The 23,774-nt window shown below is 36.1% G+C and overlaps 1 protein-coding gene across 17 annotated transcripts in view; it reads left to right on the forward strand.

The window, feature by feature from the left end:
• MYCBP2 (MYC binding protein 2) overlaps positions 1–23,774 on the forward strand; it is a 198,272-nt gene that overhangs the window by 37,945 nt on the left and 136,553 nt on the right. For all 17 annotated transcript variants that reach the window (XM_066987323.1, XM_066987316.1, XM_066987331.1 and 14 more), the window contains exons 5-17: positions 1,306–1,502; positions 1,723–1,965; positions 2,240–2,311; positions 5,263–5,359; positions 10,204–10,277; positions 11,437–11,575; positions 12,350–12,426; positions 13,972–14,176; positions 16,623–16,787; positions 17,504–17,662; positions 18,154–18,358; positions 20,312–20,457; positions 22,437–22,538. In XM_066987323.1, the coding sequence (XP_066843424.1) occupies positions 1,306–1,502; positions 1,723–1,965; positions 2,240–2,311; positions 5,263–5,359; positions 10,204–10,277; positions 11,437–11,575; positions 12,350–12,426; positions 13,972–14,176; positions 16,623–16,787; positions 17,504–17,662; positions 18,154–18,358; positions 20,312–20,457; positions 22,437–22,538 (1,881 nt within the window). The remainder of the gene's footprint in view (positions 1–1,305; positions 1,503–1,722; positions 1,966–2,239; positions 2,312–5,262; positions 5,360–10,203; positions 10,278–11,436; positions 11,576–12,349; positions 12,427–13,971; positions 14,177–16,622; positions 16,788–17,503; positions 17,663–18,153; positions 18,359–20,311; positions 20,458–22,436; positions 22,539–23,774) is intronic.

The raw sequence follows: 23,774 nt of genomic DNA on the forward strand, positions 1-23,774 counted from the left end.
TAGAGTAGGATAGTGAGAGCAAACTAAAACCATTTTCCCCTCGAGCCCACTTCTTCCTAGGCTCAGTTTCAATCTCAGTTCTTCTGCCTTCTAGCCCTACCCCAAGCAGCATAGGGGAATGAGGAATGGGGTTTGCGGTCAGTTTATAACACTATCTTTACTGCTTCTTCCTCCTTGCATTCTGCTACTGCTCTGGCCTGGGGTCCCTCCCCCAGCATACAAGTCCTACACAGACTGCTCCAGTGTGGGGTCCTTCCCATGGACCAAAGCTCTTTAAGAACTGCTTCTGCATGAGTCCATTCACGGGCTGCAGTCCTTCAGAAATGCACTGCTCCGGCACGAGCCCCACACAGGACTGCAGATGCTGCCAGAAAACCTCCTCCAGGGTGGGCTCCTCTCCATGGGCAGCAGGTCCTGCCAGGAGATCTGCTCCACTGTGGTCCTCCACGGGCTGCAGGGGGACAGCCTGCTCCACCAGGGGCCTCTCCACAGGCCGCAGGGGAACTTCAGCTCTGGCACCTGGAGCACCCCCTGCCCTCCTGCACTGACCTTGGGGGCTGCAGGGCTGGTTCTCTGTCCTCACTCTCCCAGCTGCTGTTGCACAGCAGGTTTTTTTTCCCCTTTCAATCTGTTCTCCCTGGCTTGGCTCTGGCCAGCAGCAGGTCCCTTTTGGAGCCATCTGGAGCTGGCTCTGATCTGACCTGGGGCAGCTGCTGGCTGAACTCAACAGAGGCTACCCCTGCAGCCTGTGCTTCCACACCTTGCCATGTAATCCTAATACACAAAAAAATATAATTTCTGTTCACACCCTGATTGGTACCAATATTCAGCCTTGCATATGATTAAAGTAATTTTCAAGCTTTTATTTGAAATGCTTATTTCTGAAAAATGGGCTGTGCTTCAATATGGATAATGTTCATAAAGATGAGACAAAGTTTGTGAAAACCTACACATCATCTCAGTGATGAAGTAAACTGAATAGGCAGGTAAAGTAACTCCTTCTGACTTGTCACTTATAGTAGTGTTCCACTGTAACAGGAAGACTTAAGCTTTTTCATGTTCTTCCATCCTTGTGATTTTCCAGACTCGCCTTTCTCTGGGTGAAAAGGAACGTAGAGCTAAGGTTGATTATTATAGCCCTATTTAAATGGGGGGCTGTCTTTTCTGCGTGGAAATAGGGTTAAACTTAATGGCTATGGGAAGATACCATGTAATTTGTAAGTTTAAAATTAATTTCCCATTGGTTGACAAACTGTCTATTATGATCTTGTGACTTGTCTGTTAACTGCTATGTTTTATCTGCAGAATCCCTGTTCCAGCTTCTTCTGGAGATAACTGTCCGTAGCACAGGAATGAACGATAGTACAGGACAGTCCTTGACAGCACTTTCCTGCGCTTGCCTCTTCAGTTTGGTAGCTGCATGGGGAGAGACAGGAAGAACGTTGCAAGCAATCTCTGCTATCCTCACCAATAATGGCAGCCATGCGTGTCAAACTATTCAGGTTGTGTAATAAAACTTTTCTGTATCTGGAAATTTGTGTAAATGATATCTACATGAATTCCAAAATTATCTGATATGTAAATTCAGTTAATTTTTTTCTCACTGTTTTTGAAATAAGTGTAGGTATTTCTTAGTCTCTCTTGAGATGTAGACAGAACAGAAAACAGAACATTTAAAAATAGGCATGTTTTTTAACTTACTTTTTGTTTTACTGTTTTTAGGTGCCAACCATTTTAAACTCTCTTCAGCGGAGTGTACAGGCAGTTTTGGTGGGCAAAATACAAATCCAGGACTGGTTCAGTAATGGGATAAAGAAGGCAGCCTTGATGCACAAATGGCCATTGAAAGAAATATCTGTAGATGAAGATGACCAGTGCCTGCTTCAGAGCGATGGTTTTTTCCTATATCTCTTATGTAAAGATGGACTTTACAAAATTGGCTCTGGATATAGTGGGACAGTGAGGGTAATGTCATTTCTTGTCTGATGAATGATAATTAAAATATTAGCTTTTAAGATCTCCCGTTGCCATTGAGAATCTTTTGTAACTTAGTAATGATCAGCTCTTTTACATTTTGTCTAATTTTTTCCACTGATTTCTATGAGAATTTTACAGCATTTTCCTACAGTTTTCACTTCTCAGTATGGCTGAAGATGTTGTTTAGATTATAAATGATTGATTAATTGTAGAATTGTCATTCTGATATTTGTTTAACAAATGGAATTTTCTGGTTTCCCAGGGCCATATATATAATTCTACATCCCGCATCAAAAATAGAAAGGAGAAGAAGTCTTGGTTAGGCTATGCTCAGGTAGGTGAATACTCAAAACGTAACAAGCACCCTCCCCACCCTTCCAAGAGTAATTTAAGTAGAGAACGGCTTAGAGAAAGTTTACATAGATACTCTATTGCTCCTTTGACTTTATTTATAAAAGTATTTCTTTGGTACTGAGTTTCAAGTTATTGTGGAAAATAAGGAACATCTAATGGTATATAGAAGGGAATAATGAAGTGTCATTTATTTGCGTTGTCACTGGAAGACTTTCTCCAAGTATGATGGTTCAACGTTTAAGTTTATGAATTGTGCAGTCACACTTACTTGATGTCTGCTTCTTCAGTAAATAAGTTGGTGGATGTAAAAATGCTGTTGCAGCAAAGTACTGTAGCAAATGCTTATAATACCAATTTACAATTTTTTTTAAAAACATTTGCAGTAAAACATAGAAATGCTCTTTAAGTCATTGAGTGTGGATTGAAGGGTACATAAACCATAAGTAGAAATAATTGTTGATGTTACCCCAGGGAAATGTAAACTATATTTGGATGGTTTGTTTTTTTTTAGAGTTAGTTTCTGGAATATCAGCAAACTTTTTTTATATGTTTGCCATTCATTATAGAAAACGTTTTGGTGTGGGGGTTTTTTGTTTGTTTTTCAGAATCCTGTTATTACCACTCAGTGCTCTCAAAAAACAGAACAACAACAACAACAAAAAAAAAGCAACACCAAACAACTAATTGAAAGAACACTGAGTTTGCTACATTTTTGTACTAATATTTTTATTGTATATTTACTGTTAACCAAGTGATCTCATTGTCCCTGTGTGAAACTAGGTATACACCTTACCATGCTTTTGAAGTGAAATTGTTCATTATAAATACATATTCTGTTATTACAGATGATAGCTTATATGATAACTGATTTTCTTTAGTATTACGACAGATTATCAAAACATATACTGATGCAAATGTGTGAGGATGCATTCGTTCAGGAAACTTTTTTATCAGTTTGGAAAGGAATAGGATCCATACAGTTTTACTACATACAGTTGCATATTTGGACATTTCTGCACATAGCTATAAATATATTTAATATTATTCTTTGCATGCTTGTACAGCTGTATGCATTCACGCAGTGATTGTGCACAATTGTGCTAGTTGGAAAACAGTCAGTCTGGTGCTATATTTATAGGAAGATACGTAAGGTTCATTTACTGCAAAGTATGTGACCATAAAAGAGGTGAGATGTGCCCACAGTCTCACTTCCCTTCAGCTGCTAGGTTAAGTCAGCTCAAGTTCAAGTGATTTTTCTTATTTCATCATGCGTGTTGTTTCAGACTAAAGCTTTTCTATCTTCTTTAATGGTCTTTACTTATTTTTCCTAGTTTGTGTATTGTTTTTTTCTCCTTTGGCTTTGATTAATGTATCCAGGAAAATTCAAGTAGTTTAGATGGAAGAAAAAGGGTCAGATGTATTCATTCATTCAAGTTAGATTATCGTAACTAGGGTCCGTGACTCTTTGGCAAGTGAATGTATTTTGACGTTAGGCCTCAGTGACTACCCTGTGAAATGCATTCATTCTTAGATGGGTAAATCCCCACCTGAGACCGGTCATGCTTCAAGCAAGTGCCAGACAGTGTCGAATCTCATGGTGTGACACTGCCATTGTCAGAATTATTATTTAGTCATTATTCATATCGGTCTCTGGAACCCTCCTATAAGTGAATACTACTTTGCTTGGCCTCAGTCACATTTAATGAATATGTTCATAGGTGCTCTTCAGTAATCTTTTTCCTTTCATGTGGCTGCATTTATAGGAGAAATGTTCTCTAAATGTAAATTCCCTGACTGTGTTCCTACGCTGCTCCTCAGCATCTTTGAAGGGTTCAATACGCTTTGCAAGATCTAAAAAGACATAGGAGGAAAGTTGCCAGGTGCTTCTCATATGCATATGTGTGTTATGTAGAATTGTGGGCTTATGCAGGCTATCTAGATTAAGGTAAAGCAAAACATATTTGTCCGTGTTTGTTTGTGCACTCAAAGTTATAGCTGTAAATAATAAACCTCAAACGGGAGCTTTCAGGTAGGTAAACCTTTTTACTGAGAAACAACTAAACTGGTGACTAAATCAAACATAGACAAAACAAAAACAGAAAACTAAGAAACCCACATATGAACAGAGAGAAGATACTGTTTTGGTATGCTAAAGTATACTAAAAGATGTACCACATCAGTATACTTGTTGATGTGGGCTGCTGACCATGTAGGTAATTTGGGCGTGTTGAAGGTGTTCTACATATGGAGAAACTGGAAGGGGAAATCATTAGTCCTAAATATGCCCCTTCACCTAGGTCTGGTTAGGAACTGGGAAGTGAACAATATAATAGCTCATTTTATGTAACCTTTTGTGTCATGGCTGCTGTCACCAAAATCCCTATGTACTTTGGGGGAATCTCTTTCATGAAGGGCTTAGAAAGCTTGCAAAACAAGACTGTCCCTAGTGGAAGTCAAGGTGGTTAACTTACATTTTTGAAAAATCTTCTAGTCTTTTAATATACTTACTCATTAATGTTCAGTCTACTATATGGGTCAATATATGCATCTTATTCCTGGAGTTCATGCAAATCTTTCACTGTTTTAGAAAATGGGGACAGTAATATGTTTTTTGCCATGGCTTTTAACTGTATTTTATACACATACGAAGAACAGATTTACTCTATGTTGCTTCAGAAGCTGTATGTGAGTATCAGCATGCTGATCACTGTGTGGAAAGTGTGGAGGGTGCCAAATTTCCAGTACTTGTCCAAGAATTTAATTATTGAAAAGAGAGTTGATTATCAAAGTAAAGCACGTTTAATGTGAAATGTTTCAAAAAAAATTACACAATGCCTAAAATAATAATCGACTCTCTTTCATTTTTGACATTAACCTTTGATGTATTTGAGATTATTTTCATACCAATGTATATATTCTTACTTTTACCAGGGCTATTTATTATATAGAGATGCGAACAATCACAGTATGACAGCCATAAGAATAAACCCTGAAACTTTGGAACAAGACGGTACAGTTGCTTTGCCAGGTATGAACCTCCAGATTTGAGAAGATGGTTATAGTTTACTGTTTACATGCTATGTATTTTCAAGTAGGCAGAAGAGAAATCACAATAGATTTTGAGATGAGAAAAAGACTGCTTTATTATGGCTTTGATTTGCTGCATTAGACCAGCTGCAGGATTTCATTCCGAGGTTTTGCATCTACACCAACTACTTCAAGAATATTGTAATTTTAAAAAAATGTGTAGTTATCTCAATTTAAAGACTCCAAGAGCTTAGCTTCCTTCTTAAAGAATTTTTGTTTGTTTCTAGTTCAGGCTTTAATAATATGGCTTAGGTATGACTTTGTTTCCAGTATCTTTTAAATGGAGGTAATCACAAACTATGACTACAGCCATTTGATTTTGAATATAGGCAGAAATATGTCCAAAAACCGAAGGAGACTAACGAACACTGATGGACCATGCTTTTAATGCTTCAATTAGTGTATTTGTTATTTATTTGTTTTTTCATAGGAGCCTTATAATTTGTGTCTCTGCTTAGAAAACTAGGATGTTCCTCCAACATGTTTTAATGGCTTCCTGGTGAAACTTGTCTGTTAGCTACCCATGCAAACAGACAGGGCACAAGAATATCTTTTTATCAAACAACGACAGGTTTATTCTTATAGATTAGAAGAAAGATTTTGTATTGCATCTTGGCATATGTAAGAAGGCACTGACTGAAACCTCTGAAAAATTCTCTATTCTCGTATTTCAAAAATAATATTTCAAAACCAATTTTTCTGAAACAAAGTGTGCATGTAGAATCTAGTCTGTGCAACCATTTGCATAGTCCTTAAAATGCTAGTGTCACTTGAAGCTGCTTGGTCTGTATGGGGATATATGAGAAATTTGGGAGAGAGCATGTTCAAGGACCTGACAAATTGCCTCGCAGGATTGTTTTTCCACTTTCTTCACCTCAAGGCAGCTTCAACCATTAGGGTCCTTTGAGGTCCTTAACTGTGTTATCACTGATAAGCAAAGTATTATTTTTTATGCAGGCCTTAAGAGACACTTGAACACATTTGAAGTCTACACCTCAAAGCTGTTAGCTTTCTTCTGCAAATCTTGGTGAAAACAAGGGTCATTCTGCAAGACAGCCTGTTTATACTACAAAAAGACAAAAATTAAATAGAAATGTATTAAACCTTCAGTGCAAAAGCAAGTCTTAAAACCGTGGAAATACCCCTTCAGAAATCCCTCACAAATTGTCACACAATTGTGTTTTGTGTGGTTTGTGATAGTGTTGAAGTGGATGCTAGGTGTTGTCTGTAACTGCTACCCTTTGTACTTCAGCCCTTGAACTTTGCTGTCTTGCTTTCTGCACTTATACGCATTTATCTCATGCTTAGTTATTATGAGCAGGTAATGGCCTTGTTCTTTTGGCTAGAACAAGCGGAAAGGGCTCCACTTCTTGTTATTTCTGTTTCCCATTAAAAGGAAAAAAATGGAGGTGGGTGCAAGTATGTGACCTATCCTGAGGAAACCCGAGTATGTACATAACTCTAAATAGTAAGGGCTGTCCCATGTCTCATAGCATGTTCTATAGTTCTGAAAAACCACACCGGATAGAACTAGAGGGCAGTGACCTTGCTAACAGCTGAACACGGATATGAATCCAAGTATTTTCTCCAAATTGGTGTGGTATTCAGATGTAGTTCTATCCGGAGTTAATCTCTTTCAAAAGCCCTGGTTGGTCATAACACATTTAAATAAGGCATTCGTATTTATTTGTAAAGGGATGAGTAGGAGATTGGGTAACGTGATGAGGAGTTGATAGTAGCTGGAAGTCATGTGGCATTAGAAAACTCTATGAACTGTGGAACATTATCTTCTCTTTTCTCAGACGGTAGGATCCACCAGCTTCTTGAAACTATAAACCTCTCTTTCAAAGGGCAGCGTTTCTGCTCTGACAGATGATCTAGCAAATCTAACAATGTATGTGGAACTACCGGACAGTTTGTCAACATTCTTGCATCTAATGAATGCCTTTGCAAAGCTTCATACACTATCCTTGAGCTATCGATCTTGCCTTCCCAGTAGAGATATCGTACAATAATCACCAAATTCTGCGATTTGCTATGTGATTGGACCTGAATTTACAGAGGAGGTTTTCATCTTAACTGTTTCTTTAATGGTAATTCTCACTATGTACCTTAGAGAAAGGTTGCTGCATTCAGCTGAAGAAGTAGAAGGTTTCATTGTTCTTTAAAACTGCGTAAGTATTTTGGAACTAAGGGCTGTTTGCTTGGTCTGCATAGTACCACAACTGAAGGTGGAATCACAGAATAGGCAGAGTTTAAAGGCAGACATGAGGATCGTTGAATCCAACTCCTGATTCAACACAGGGCAACGTCAGTGTTGAACAGTATTTCTGAGAGCATTGTCCAAATGCTCCTTGAACAACGGACAGGTTTGGAGCTGTGACCACTTCCCTGGGGAGCCTGTTCCAGGCCCTGACCACCCTCTTACTGAAGAACCTTTTTTGTAATATTCAATTTGAACTTCTCCTCACACAACTTTAAGCCGTTTCCACCTCTCCTATCACTGCTCACCAGAGAGCAGAGATCATCACCTCCCTCTCTGCTCCCACTCATGAGGAAGCTGTAGATAGCACCGAGGTCAACCCTCGGTCTCCTCTTCTTTGAGCTTAACAAACCGTCTGCTCCTTGTAAGTCGTGCCCTCTAGTCCTTTCACCATCTTTGTTGCCCTCCTTTGGAAACATTCTAGTATTTTTATATCCTTCTTATATTGTAGAGCCCAAAAAAGATAAGCTCAGTAGTATTTAATAGCAGGCACTACATTCATGACACCTTGTATGAATATGGAAGGTGATGTTTGACAGTCATCTTCTCTTGGAGCCTTTGAAGTGGCTGTGACTAGCCTGTGTCTATAGTTAAGTTATTTAGGTAAGATATAAAAACCTTCTGCTACAGTGCTCTCCAAACAGAAACCCTGAGTAGCTTTTCTTGATCCCCAGAATAATTTCCAAAGTCATAATGAATGAATAAGACTACAGATGATCAGAAGAGCACCTTGCTAGCTGAGATACTTCCACGGTCCTACTTTTTGCAGATACTTCATTCACCTCCATTTTCATTTTCTCCTTTTTCATTTTCTCCTTTTACATTTCCATTTTCTCCTCTCCCCATTAATTTGATATTTATTGATGCATCTGGGTTATTTAATCAAGTGCTAATGTTTAGGGAGTCTTCTGAAGAATCTATTTTAAAAAGGCACACCTGTTCCCAGTTTCCTTTCCAAAAGAACCAGACAACTACATGAACAACCCCCCAAAGTTGTTTACTGGGAGGCTTATCTCTTCGATAGTAATGACTCAAAAATTAGGCCAAACAATGTAATATGGATCAAGTGATGGCAAGAATATCCCGTTTCCTTGACAGTTACACTTGTGTTAGCATGTCATATGCCATTCAAGGGATCTTAATACTTACCTATAAGACATCCAGCTTCCTGTAGCCTTTCAGAAATGTCATTTAGATTATTTTTGGAACTTCAAGCTATTGACAACTCTTTCTGCTACATTACTAATACCACTTTGCAGCATAGAGAATAAAGTGAACTGACTTCAGTCATTAAATCTGAGCTTAGTGTTGAAAGAGCAGTATTTCAAATTTCAGTGCATATGCCGTTCTCCATCCTGCCTGATGCTTACATACATTGTGTTTCATACTTGTATGTGCTCTACTTTAGGTCTGTTACTTCAAGATGTGAGAATTAGAGTAGGCCACCTAACGCATATTTTATTCCTTGTAAGATATTTTATAGGACTAGACAATATAGCAGGAAATAGTAAATAAGATTTTGGATTTGTAAATAGTTCTTCAAGTATGTTTTTTTCAGCTGTATTATTTTTATTAAAAGTACTTTCTCTACCTACTTTGCAAAAACTAACAAATTTGCTGATTATGCTGGAAGCATATTGTGTATGTTTCATCTAGCGTTAAATCTGCTAGATAAACTGACCAATGCTGGAACTTTGTTTAGGTTATTATGCAGGTACTTAGAGCATAAAATAGTTGTCCTATAGTATTTTTGGAAGAGGCCTCTTTCCTCTGTGTAATCAATGAAGGAGACACTTTACAAGACATGAATCTCCCTTGTTAGTAGCTCCATCAGCAGAGCAGGAAAGAAGACATTGTATAGGGATATACCTCTAAACTTGTAGAGAAAGTAGTCGTCTTCTTTTTTTCTTTAATGTGGGCAGAATTCTCTCCCTACCTTTTTTCTTGGAAGTGGCCGACCTGTTTTCAATAAATGCATGATACATGCAAGTATAAGTCTTACAGTTTTACAAAAAGCGCTAGATTTTCTCCTGATGAACAATGGAAAAACAAACGATGAGAAGTTCGATTATCTCACGTTCATTTATTTCTGTAGGTTTTATATGCTGGACTTAGTAAATTTTTCTTAAAGATAATGAACCTTACTTAAAAAAATCTTTGGGGCATGGGAAAGACTCCCATGCAAAACTGAAAGTTCTGTTACAAAAATTTAGATTACCCCTCACATATGAATAGTAGATTATTTTACAATTAAATATCAGGGTAACCTCTTACATTTCACACAACAGAAATAGTTTTAATAACTTGTAAAGGGACGGAGGAGTAATATATGTAATATATAGGTGAGAGAGAAGAGATCTAATAAAAAATCATAAAATAACACATTATCGGGACAGTATGTTCTCTTTGCAGATCTAACTAGAACTCTTGTAGTTAGACTGTAGTGAGAGTAAATTAAGTGGAAGCAGAGAACTGTGTATGTATGTTAATATTAACTAATCAGCGCACTCCATCTTTCACAGATTGTCATACTGAAGGGCAGAATATCCTCTTCACTGATGGAGAATATATTAATCAAATAGCAGCATCTAGAGATGTAAGTGTTATATATGATGGGTAAACTATTTTTACCTCACCTAATTGCTTTATTTTACAAAACGTATGCAATTTCATTTTTGCTCAAAGTTTGGCTTTTTCTTAGCTACCACAACTAAGGAAGAAATCCATGTAGCTAAAGGTAATGAGAAACTGCCATGTATGTGTATATTCACACAAGTTTGATTTGTAATGGAAATCCTTCAGATAAGTTTTAATAAAACTTTCAATAAAACTTTCAGATAAGTTTTAAGAAAAACTTCATCGTTCCTTCTGGGAAAAAAAAATATGACTTTTTAACATGTTCTTCTGTAGGGGCTCTGTGGGATAAGCTGCTTAGTGCAATTTTTATCTTAATTTCGTTTCCTGTAATTGCTTTGGTACTTGTTGGAGAATTTCAGACAGACTTAATAGAAGAGGTAGCAAAAATAGAAGCAAAAATAGAAGAGGTAGCAAAGATACACTACATTCCAGTAGAGTTTATATGAAAATTGACTATTGGCCAAAGCTGTGGAAACCCTAATAAGTGCTTCGATGAGAGGCGAAACCGTGTTAGCTGTTGTATATTTTCTTTGGCAGGCAGCTATTGCATTCATAGTTCTGGACTGGTCACTGTTTACTGCCCATGAGAAAACTGTAATACACGGATGGAGCAGGACTGGGGTGGGGCAGGGTAGGCAACAGATACTAGACATGCATCTATAAGGAAACCAGTATTAACCAATTTCCCTGTTCAGACAGCTTGTTTTTAACATGGCCAGATGAATGTACTTGTAAACAGAAACCTCTTTTAGCTACTATTTAAATAAGTCATCCTTAAACTGCACTTAGAATTTTGAGTTATGAACCAGGAGAAGTTGAGGGCTTAAAGTAAGGTTATAAATCATTGTGAAAGCAAGAGTTCTGTGGTGAAGTTGGGAGCTAATTATTTCTATATCAATTCACTATTTTCGTAGCAAATTCAAAATATTTTTAAGGTCTGTCAGATGCTTCTCTTCAGACTATTCTGTGCCATTTTCTTTTTTCCTCTGTACTAAATGTTACTTTATCTGTGTGCCATCTGATAATTTGCTCTGATATAGGATTATGCACTTAGACCGTGAAAAGTAAATCAGTGTATTTATTGTTCAATAAAAAAGTGAATATTTTATTTATTACAGGATGGCTTTGTAGTGCGAATATTTGCAACTAGTACTGAGCCAGTACTGCAACAGGAACTGCAGCTTAAGCTTGCAAGAAAATGCTTACATGCCTGTGGCATCTCATTGTTTGATCTGGAAAAAGACTTGCACATTATCAGTAAGTCCTGTTCTTTGAAGGTTAATAGTAAGCTAGTAATTCAAATAATAAGACTGAAACCCTGCCCTTCCCTTTGTTTGCCTTTATTATGTGAAGGAAGGTATAACTCCATTACAAATATCAAGAAGTATGAGGTTTTTGAAACAGCTTAAACACTGCTTGGCTCATAGTAAGCCATACAGTCATTTTGAACCACAGTCTTTCTGTCTTTTCCAGTATTTTCCTTTAGTTTATAATTATAGCATTGTTTGAAACTTAAACTTCATCACAAGGCTCACATAACATGTATTTAAGCTGTACAACTCCTTGCTGTGGGTCGGTGTTTATGAAAGTTAAAAGGACTGCTGGCTGGATTCACGGAAAAGGAATGCATTGAAAGATAGATACTAACATATTTGGAAACCGCCTTTGTGTCAGAATTTCTGAGATGGTAAACCATTGGTATCTATGAAGGTAGTTTGGAAAAGTCACTTGGCATTTGCTTTGTTTTTTTGCTATTTTAGGTGACTGCTTTTGGCAGAACAAAAGGATGTTTGGCTACATGGACCTTTTGTCTGACCAAGTGCAGTTGCTCTTACATTAGTGTTTTTTTCCTGTTTGAACAACTCCACCATGTCTAGCCCAGTAAGCCTTCTGGCAGCAAAATTTGTTTCACTTGCAGCTTTCTTAGAACCTTTGTTGTTACAAACTCTCCCTGATGGAGTTAAGTCCATACACTAATCTGTGGAACTGCCTGGTAAAACTGACTCGTTATCTGCAATCTTCCTTGCACAGGTACAGGGTTTGATGAGGAATCAGCTGTCCTTGGTGCTGGAAGAGAGTTTGCCCTTATGAAAACTGCTAGTGGAAAGGTATTGAAAATGTTTTGTAATAAACAGCAAGTTGCATCAATATATTTCTATTTTTTAAATTTAATTACTATTTTCAACAATTTCTTTTTGCCTTCTTAATATGTTAGAATGAATTTATATGACTGTATTTAAATAAATTTTCAGAGTCCTCTTTAAAGGGAAAAATGCAAATAATTGAAAACATAAGTAGTTGGAACCCTTGGGTAATCTGTGGCTTATTTGTTTGGTTGAATTTATAGGAATTTCTACAGTCACTCTTACTTAGAGACAGTGTGGGGTTTTGTTTTATATTTGAGGGAGAGAGATTACCTTTTGTCTACAAATGATGTATTAGCACACTTGCAAAAATCTTTGACTTCCTCATGACTTTCCATAAGCCATCTAACAATAGCTGTTTCTGTCTCAGTCTGTTTTTTTCAGTCTGTCCTTCAGACAATTATCATGAAATTTCCCCCATAAAAAGTTTTTGGTTGATTTTAAGTCATTTGATACATTGGTTCTGCTTAGTAGAGACTGTTTTTCAGAGGTGCTTGCACATTCACTGAAATTTAGAAATAGTTTTGCTTACTTTCACTATGACTTTTTGACATTATTTAATGTGCTTGTATGTCGGTTTGGAAAAGTAATGTTATTTCACATGTATAAGCATAGATCTTTTTTTTCCTGTGCTCAGAATTTTGTTGCTGTATTGGAATGAGGCTTTGTTATGTTCTCATCACAACAGTGAGATTCATGAAAATAATCACATATAAGCTTAACTATTTTTTCCCAGTAAAATTTAATAATACGAAACCTAGAATTTGGTCAAGCTAGAACTCTTCAGGCTATAGGAGGAGATAAATTATTTTGATCTGCAGACTGAGAGCTCTCTTGAAGTTAAAGTCAGCAAACTTCCTAGTTTTGGTCCCTTACGTTGTGTGTTTAAGCATAAAATACACTGTATAAGACATAATGAAAAATGGCTTTAAGTGCCTACATAAGTTAACACACCCATTTCATAGTGCTGTCTAGAGGAAGTCTTTTGTCCACATCAGTCATTTTGTATTTGTTCAAGTGACACGTTGTGTTTTATGTTACTGTTCACGTGCTCACTGGCCTGATGCATTTACTGAAAATAAGTTTTTTATATATATATATATATTTAAGCATATTAGCATTCATAGAAAATTAGTGGGTTTAATTATTTATATTGTATTTATACCATATTGCTTTTACAGAGACATTTCTCTTAAATGTTTTTAGCACTTAGTTTCCTCTTAATAGTTTCTCTTGAACAGTTTCTTCTTGTGTATTTAATTTGTAAAGCCAATTAGATACTAAAACTATCTGTTTCTCAGTAGAATGCATATTTCAAACCAAGTAGAATCCAGTCAGGATGTTTCTCCCATTAAATCAAAATTCATAGGTTTAGGATAGAGATAGTTATATCAGGAAAAGTTCCATACATTTTGAAATGTGATAGGCATTAAATACAGTGCAGCTTCAAACTGATACATGTTGAAGTGTTGTGGTGTAACTGCAAATGATATACTGTTTTTTTCCTAGATTTATTATACTGGCAAATATCAAAGCCTTGGAATCAAACAAGGTGGACCTTCAGCAGGAAAATGGGTTGAACTACCAATCACAAAATCTCCAAAGATTATTCAGTTCTCTGTTGGACATGATGGTTCACATGCCTTACTTGTTGCAGATGATGGAAGTATATTCTTCACAGGTTCTGCTAGTAAAGGAGAGGATGGAGAGTCAAGTATGTATTCAGTTTGCTTGATCAGTAGTTTATAAAAGCCTATTAACTACTTTTTAATTTCAAAGGAAAATCGTTAACATTTTCCAAGAACTTGAAAGCACGCCATCGGTAGAATTATTTTATGTAATAGGTATATTTTATAGGAATAGTTTTTGAGAGTTGTATTAAAGTAATTACCACATACTAAAGGGATTTGGGGTGTAAGCACAGCAGCTAATTTTGTGAAGTTATGCTTTAAGCAAAAATTGGATGTTTATGAAAACTTAAGTCTTGTGAACTTTGAAACTTCCTTGTATTTCAGTAAAGTTTTCCGATGACATTAAATATTTCTCGGTTTGAATTTTACCCCAGTAAACAACCAGCATCACTATTTCTCGCAGCTAATGATGTTGAACTCATTTTTAGCACAGTTTGGATTCTGTGGTGGGAGTCCTATTTTAAAATTGTTCTGATAAAAGTCAGTCATATGTTCAGTCGAGAGGCCATGTAGTCTGTCTGGGAATTTGTCTAAAAATCTGAAGACCCAAACTTTTGCCTCTTCGCTGTTGTTTTAGAGAACTTTGTAAACTGGTGTTTTGCCAGCTGATGTTTCTCTATTATGGAGAAATTATAGAAAAATAATACAAAAATAATGCCCAAAATTAAATATTTCACGTTTGGAAACAGGCTGTTGTGTTAGTTTGTGTGAGATTTAGGTGGGGTGGGGAACGGCAAAGACTTTAATAATGCTGGAATTTTTGTGCCTCAGTGTAGTCAGTCAGAAATATCAAATTCAAGTCTTTATGCAGTACTAGATGGTTAGAATTTAAAATAGAATTTTAAAATAGATTTCAAGCGTGTATGTGTGGGGGTATATACGTGTATATATGTACAACATGAGGTTGGACCCAGCTTTATCTCAATTTACTGTATAGTAGTTTTACCTTTCAATGACGCTGTTAACTAAAAATCATTGGGCACCATATACAAGGTATGGCATTGCTCATTTTGAAACAAAACACATATAGCCTAGTGTTACTGTGAAAGATCAACTACATGGACAGTATTCTCCAAGAATGTGTATTTTTTCCCATATGACATAACTAAAATACAGGCAAGAACATATTATATCATAACATAGTTGATAATGCATGTAGAGGGGATTCTTGAATGTGCTCAAGGGACAGGAAGTTAGTATTACTCCTGTATAAAAGTCTGTGGATAACAAACATTGTATCAGCCGCAGTAACCTTGTAGAGTTTTAAATGCAAATCTACTGAAAATTGCATGGAACAAAATCGTATTTCTTCCTTCAGTAAATTTAGAGTAAATTTAAGAGATTTAATCATTTTAGGCAAAAAGATTTCAGAAAATATATTTAAAAGCAGAAATTTCAAGATTTACTTGGGCAATTATTTGGAACTTACCTAAATACAAATTATTCTTTTTGTTGTATTAAAATAATCTACAATTTCAGATGAAACAGAAGTTTAACACTTTGAAGTAAATTGCTGTCACTGCTTTTGTTTGAGTAACGGGAATTGAAGTGGATCTCAGCACTAGGTCTTTTTACTGGAGAATGTGATCAGGAACCTGATCAGTCTATTCTCAGTTCTTTAAAAAGTTCAACTGTATTCAGACTGATCTAGTTGTCTTTGTCACTCTGTAATTTGGCTTAGAGTGGATGTGCTCAAACTTTACAATTTTTTTCTGATTTCTTTTAAACCTAGGCAGGAAGATATGGATTTCTGCCTGCAAAGTGCATGTACACGTTCTCTGTAGAGAATGTTAACTGTTAGCAATTAAAGGTAGCTTCTCAGTTCTCTGACTTGGGTGAAGTTCATAGGCAGGAATAGTAGCTGTTAATTGTTTCATCTGGTCTTTAGCTGTTCTTTTATTGTTTTGTTTAAGAACAGAGTGCAAACAATCTGGGTGTTTTTTTGTTGTTGTTGTTTATTTTTAATAATTTTCAGTACTTCTCTTTTCACCTTATAGGAATCTGTTAAGACTCAACTGTTTTTAAGTATCATTTTAATAAATCATTTAATAAACAGGGAATTTAATATTTTTCTTTAGAAATTAACAACAAAACTTTTAATTGTATAGCTTACTTTGCATATATTGTCACATATTTTTCTGAGGTGGCATTGAAGACTTTAGTATTTTTGGTTTTTTTTGGACTATATATTGCTTTGTAAAGCTCATGAAGTATGAGGCCAGTTCAGTGTATATATAATAAAAAAAAAAAGCATGAAGATTCATTACAAGGATATCAACTCATGACTTTTTTTTGCAATTGAATTTTGAGAGAAACCAGTGCAATCCAGTAAAAATTAGACTGGGAGATCATATAGATGGATTTTTTTCAGTAGTATTCTGAAAACTAAACCCTATTTAGAAAACAAATGTTATTATGTATTCAGAGCTTTCTTGTAAAATGACATGTACTTTATTAATTTATTTAAAGCTAAAAGCAGACGGCAGTCAAAACCATATAAGCCTAAAAAAATCATCAAAATGGAAGGAAAGATTGTGATATCTACAGCTTGCAATAATGGAAGCAGTTCTGTAATTTCAAAAGATGGAGAACTCTACATGTTTGGAAAAGATGCCATTTACTCTGATAGTACAAGTAAGCTAATATTTGTCTTTTAAATGATTTCTTAAATAGAGTAATTGAAATTAGTTTGAAGTTTTTAGCCTGTGGAAATGATGTTTGTGTGTTTCTTACTCTCCTAATAAATTTCTGAATTTCTGCTGGTTCAGCCAGATATGACAGAAGAATAGAAAGACAAGACAGAGTTTCCTTAAGCTCTGTAAAAATATATAGCAGCACCACGGACAAACTCCCAAATGAATGTATCCACTAAGGGAAAAAAAATAAAATCAGTTGTGTTCTTAATATAACACTTGACAGCCACACAGGAAAGTCAGAAAAATGAGACATATTGTGAACAAAGTCTGCAGGAAACCAGGCCTTATAAGTTTCTCTGCGCACAAAATAGCCTGTTTTGATTTTGTTTATGATCCTGTACATCTCTATTTAAACAAAATTTTAAAGAAATAAAGCCAATGGGACTATGACACCTTTAGAATTGTTTTATAAAATTAGTGATTTAGGGCAGGATTTATTTTACTTCCGGCTTTTTTCTTTTTGCAGTAGACATGATCTAGGATTAATGCTCTTTTCACTTCTTACTCTAGCACTTGTTTCCCTTATCCATTATACTTCTGCCTTACTGTTAATTTAATAGTTGTCAGTATTCATTAGCAATTGTGTAATACTGCAGAAGTTTTCATCTCAAGTAGAAAGTGCAATAAACCACTCAACTATTCTGTGTCATCTAGGTTTAGTAACAGATTTGAAAGGCCACTTTGTGACTCAAGTAGCCATGGGCAAAGCTCACACCTGTGTGTTAATGAAAAACGGAGAAGTTTGGACATTTGGCGTAAATAATAAAGGACAATGTGGAAGAGACACAGGCTCCATGAGCCAGGGAGGAAAAGGTGAGGAACCTACATTTTTCCTTTTGTTTCGTGTGCTGGAAAATATCACAAGTAAAAAAGCATAACTATTTATTTAAAATATAATTGTAATACTAACGCTTAAGCACATACAGTGTACTTTAAAAGAAAAAAACACAACAAAGCAGGCATGCACAAATGCTTCTGCTTCAAAAACATTTGGTTTTGTACATACTAATAAAACTAGCTTTGTAAAAAATCTCATTTACTTTTGTTGGCAAAAAAGCTTTTCTTTAGAACAACTGAATAAAACCAAACCTCATTATTCCTTTTCTTAGTTGTGAAGGCTAGATACATGCCCCAGCTCATGCTTGGAAAAGTTTCAGAGGTGTCGTTGTGCTGACTGAGCATACAAATCAGACATTTGTAGTTGTTCCTTTTAAAATCTGATCTGTGAATGTTCTTCAGATCTTTTTCAGTAGCCACTGCTGAGCTCTGAAAACAGATGTTTATTCTTTCAATATCCCAATTAGGTTTTGGAGTTGAGAACATGGCAACAGCAATGGATGAAGATCTAGAAGAGGAACTGGATGAAAAAGATGAGAAGTCCATGATGTGTCCTCCAGGCATGCATAAATGGAAGCTGGAGCAGTGCATGGTGTGCACTGTATGTGGGGATTGCACAGGCTATGGAGCTAGCTGCGTTAGTAGTGGCCGTCCTGACAGAGTTCCTGGAGGGTAAGCAGACATACGGAAATAGACTTACTGTAGTGGGTTGAACAGGTAAAGCATGTGTTGAATTCAAACTGAACTGTTGTGTTCTTAAACTTCAATCTAAGGTAATATATTTAAACAGGTACGTGCTTTTAAAATCAGAAATAAGTGAAATTTTTTGTAAATAGCTTGTAATGGTTGTAGCTTATTTAAATGCTTTTTAAAAATTTCTTTAGGATATACCTTTTGCTTTACTAGAAGCTGTTGAATATGACCAATAATATAGATTGTCTCTTGCCAAACATGTCTCTTGAAAGGCACTTAGAGAACAAAGCTATTATCAGACTTAGTCAGCATGGGTTCATGAAGGAAAAGTCCTGCCTTAGTAATTTGATCTTCTACGATAAGGTCACCCACTTACTGAATGAAGGGAAGGTGGTAGACATAATCTTTCTGGGTTTCAGTAACGCTTTTGCTACTGCCTCTTACAGTGTCATTCTGGATAATTGTCCAGCTGTGCTTTGAACAGGTTCACACTACGCTGAGTGGTGAACTGGCTGAACAGCAAAGTGCAGAGGGTTGTGAATAGGGCTACATTTGGCTGGTGACTGGTCACCAGTGGTTCCCAAGGGCAGAATTCTAGGGCCAGTTCTGTTCAGCATTTTTATCGATGATCTGGATGCAGGAGTTGCTGCAAACTTAGCAAGTTTGCTCGTGATACCGAACTGGGAGGTGCTGTTGACTCTGTAGGGATGAGAGGCCTTACAGAGGGACCTAGATAGAGTGGAGCATTGGACAGTCAGCAACAAAGGAAAATGCTGGGTTCTGCACCTGGGACGCAGTAATGCTGGGCACAGGTAAAGACTGGGAGATCAGTGACCAGAGAGCAGCCCTGCAGAAAGGGATCTGAGTGTGCTAGCTGACAGCAGGCCCAACAGGAGCCAGCAGTATGCCCTGGCAGCCAAGAAAGCAAACCGCATAGCCAGCCAGTCAAAAGAGGTGATTCTCCTGCCATATTTAGCATCGTTGTGGCCTCATCTTGAATATTGCATACAGTTCTGGACCCCACAATATAAAAATGATGCCAAGATGCTTGAGTGTGTCCAGAGGAGGGCAGCAACGCTCATAACAGGGTGGGAAGTCATGGAGAGGCTGAGGACACTTGGGTTGTCTAGTTTGGAGGAAAGGAGGCTCAGAGGTAACCTCGTTGCCCTCTGCATCTTCCCGAGGAGCGGAAGTGAAGAGGGAAGTGCTGGCCTCTTATGCGTGGTAACCAAGGATGTGCTGTGAGCGAATGGCACAAAGATGCGCCAGGAGAGGTTGAGACTAGACGTTGGAAAAATACCATGAGGTTGGTCAAACACTGGTATGACCCAAACACCTAGCAAGGTGCTTGATTGCCCAGGCCTGTCAGTGTTCAAGAGGCATTTACATAATGCCCTTATTAATATGCTTTAAGTTTTGATTAGCCCTAAAGTGGTCAGTCAGTGGCTGTTGGACCTAATGATCTCTGTAGGTCCCTTCCAATTGAACTATTGTATTTTACTTACAGAGCTGTTAGCTACAGGATAACCTTTCTTTGTCCTATGATGGAAGATTTTATCTTGGTCTTCCATTTTATTTTATCTGTTACTTCAGGTTTGAGCAGCATAAAGGACCACTGCTTTGCACATTGCCATTACTTTCTCCAGCATTGCATGTGCTCACTGTTTCCCTGTTTGTGTTTTCATGTAGTGTGCATTTAATTAAACAAAGAAACATTATGCCGAGAAGTCAGTTCAGGTGTGTGTTGTCAGTGTATGCTCCCAGGCACCATGCAACAGCATCTAGGATATAAACTAGTTATACTTTCTGTTTATCTTGGGAAGAATTACGTTATTAGTTTGTTCTATTTGTGAGCATGTATGTTTTAATTACCAAGGCATCAATAATGCATGAGAATTAAAAGTGTTGATAAAGTAACTCTGTTTGCTGCAGAATCTGTGGCTGTGGCTCAGGTGAGTCGGGCTGCGCTGTTTGTGGCTGCTGCAAGGCGTGTGCTAGAGAACTGGATGGCCAGGAGGCAAGGCAAAGAGGAATCCTTGATGCTGTAAAAGAGATGATACCTTTAGATCTCTTACTGGGTAAGTGATATGAAATTAGGAAGATTACTTTTATTTTTTTATCTTACTACGATTTTTTATTTCCAGTTGAAGTGGGGTTTTTCATTTGTTTCCTTTGATACTTCTGTTTTTACTCTTTAAGTAAAATCAGTCCTATTGCTGACTTTTGAAACCTGAGTTGGAATAACAGGTTAGTGTAGAAATAGGTGTTCTTTTCAGTTAATACTTTTGCTTGCATTTTATTTTTTTTGTGTTATATGATAAAAACTTTACCATAACTTATGCAGTTCTTTCCTCGCAACTTCTGGACTTAGATGATAATTTTAGTATAAGAGTGTTAAAATGGATAAAATATAACTTATCAGGCAGATTTGTTTATAGTTAGTGTAGCAAAGTGGGATCATTCTGGTAAGTGAAACGTTTTAAATTTTTCTTTGCTATAGATATGAGTGTGCCATTTTGACCTGTGTGGTTGGGATACTAAGGCTGATCCTACAAAGTTGTTCTTGCCCATTTTTGATAGCTTGAGTTTTTCTATGATCTTATTTGGAGACATGGCAAAAGATGGGAAATATAATTTCTTGAGAAATTCTTCTTTCTCAGAATTTATTGGAGTAGGTATGTTGCCAGGAGTATGGAAATTACTTAAAAACGCACATGCACATTAGGAACGCCACCTTAAGTCTTTCCTTGTTCTAAGATCTGTTATAGTAGCATTTTTAATATTATATTCTCTCTACTTACATCTAGGCAGTTTCAGATTTTAGGAGATTTTGCTAGGTCCAACTTTTCTTCCTTTTTTAATTTTTTTTATATATTTGTTTTTTATATTTATTCTTTCTTCCTTATTTTTTTTAGATTTAAGTAGAGGCCTTAATCCTGCATAGAAGCCGTATCCGATATAGAAAAGGAGCGTAAAACAATCATATGCTTAAGTTAAAATATTTGTGCATCTCACCAATTTTTATTTTTTTTTTGAAAAGTAGTCATCAAAAATCTTATGCTATAATTTGAATGTGAGTTTTTTTCCACATAAAAGTTAACTGGAGTGTTTCTCTTGATAAGTTATTCTAACACTAAGGACCCCCTAATGTTACAGAAGTAGATTTATGCTGTATTGCACTGACAGTGAATGTAACAACAGCATCTCTGCTTAACAGCTCTATTTTCATTTATGACCAAGGATGAGTTAAGGTTTTTGTGTTTACCCCTGCTTTGCTAACTCCTCTCCTAGCAGGATAGATAGCTCTTGGTCCTGTGTTGGGCTTTGGCATAGTTTAAGGTGAGCGCATTGAATTGATTAAGTCACATTTGCCTGGAGAACAGTGACAGTGCTTCAAGGTGCATTGTTTTATCTGATGTCAGGGCCACAGTTTATATATGTATATAAAATTGCTACAATTTCCTGAAGAAACATTGAAAAAAGGCAGTGCAAACAGCAGTTGTGTTGTTGTGTTCATTCAAGATGATCCATGGTACAAAAGTGCTTATCAGTACATTTTGAATTCATATTAAATTAGCTAGTTGTTAAATAAGTCAGGATTTACATACAGATATGTCCATGTGTTAAAGTAATCAAATGTTTATTATTGACATTTTATTTTATGATTGTTTATGTTTGTCATTTGTGTTTATGTTTGTTAATAAACCCTTCTGATTTTTTTGGGGGGAAAAATTGAGATAACTATGATAACAGATAAGTAACCATAAATATGTAATAAAGTAATAAGCTTGATAAAAATTATTAAATACTAATCAGTAATGTTGAAATTGTGGCAGATTCATGAAAATCAAAATTCAAAGAAAAGGTCTAGTACTCTTAAGAAATATTGCTCATCTCCTTTTTTTTTTTTTCCCCCTAAATATTTTGTAAGAGCCACATAAGGGACAGGTAGGAAGTTGGCTTCAGTTTCCATTTACTAAACTTCCACTGGGGTTTATTACTCTCATAATACGTAAAACTATCTTTAAAAATTGTTTTGTTTTCTTAATCTGTGTAGCTGTCCCTGTTCCTGGAGTAAATATTGAAGAACACCTTCAGTTACGGCAAGAAGAAAAGCGGCAGCGTGTAAACAGGAGACACAGACTGGAAGAAGGAAGAGGTAAGTGACTTAGTGATGAGAGGCTTGAATAGTCTAAGCAAACTTACTGTTTTCTAAGAATGGAAATTAACTACTTTTGTTAATTAGGCTGATACAGTAATCAAACACAAATCAGAACCTAAAAAACTAGCTTATGTTATTTCGCCTTCTTTAGGAATATTGGGAGAAGTCTATGCATTTGTTAATGTGTATTCATTAAAATTTCAGTGGTGAAGAGTAGCATTTTGTATTAATTTTATGTAGTCAATTTTCACTTTTGTTGTTTCAAAATGGAATAATAATTATTTACTGTAAATGCTTAAACTGTCTTTATACAGAAAGACTTAAAATGTGTGCAAGCTTGTCCAGTGCTCATTTTCTATAGTATGAATTATTTATTATAAATTATTAATGAATTTTTGTACTATAATAGTAAGCAAAATTTATTGGTTTATAAAATGAAATTTTCTTTATTTGAATAGCCTGAAATGATCCAGTACACTGATGAAATTAAACAAAAAACACTGGATCATTTCAAAGTTTTACTGCTTTCTGTATTACCTACCTCAGGAATTATTGTTGATATTCTAAACAAACAGACTGTTTAGACAAGATTTCAGCACTGTTCTTTTTTTTAATATATCTCAGAATCTTAATCTGTTAAATAATTAAAGTTGAGAGATTTTAGATTGATAGAACTCATAATATTTTAGTGAAGCATGCTGATGTGGTTGGTAATATTATTGTGCGCTGGGGAGAGGAACAATTTTGTTGAAATTTTATGGTGTTTAAGCTTCTGCTGTGTTAGTAATGCTACATTTTGATTCTGTCACTAATGTCTGATTTGTATTTTTTATAAATAACTTCTTTTAAGATTTAGCTAGTTTTTTTTTTTTTCCTAAGATATAGTGTACATTGTGATCAAACTTATTTCTTAGAGTCCAAGCCAGTGAACCTTGTGGGGCAACTTTTGGTTTTATTTAATTTGCCTATAAGAAATTACTAGCATTATCACAAGTAAGGAACAAGGAAAAAGAGAGCCTACGGATGTGGAGTATAACAGAATATTTTTCTTTGAATCTTTGCAATTAATTTTAGCTTTGCGGTAGAGAGGGGGAAGCCTTTATTTTTTTTCTGTCATATTGGACCTGCGTGCTGCTGTCAAATATTAGGGACAGTTAACAACACCTCAGAAAGGTAATAGTAACAGAGCCAGAAAGTAAATTTTCAGTTGGAGGAAAGGGGAAGAAGAGCAGA

The sequence above is a fragment of the Anser cygnoides genome, chromosome 1 (genome assembly GCF_040182565.1).
Source record: "Anser cygnoides isolate HZ-2024a breed goose chromosome 1, Taihu_goose_T2T_genome, whole genome shotgun sequence".
In the NCBI taxonomy this organism is placed as follows: Eukaryota; Metazoa; Chordata; class Aves; order Anseriformes; family Anatidae; genus Anser; species Anser cygnoides.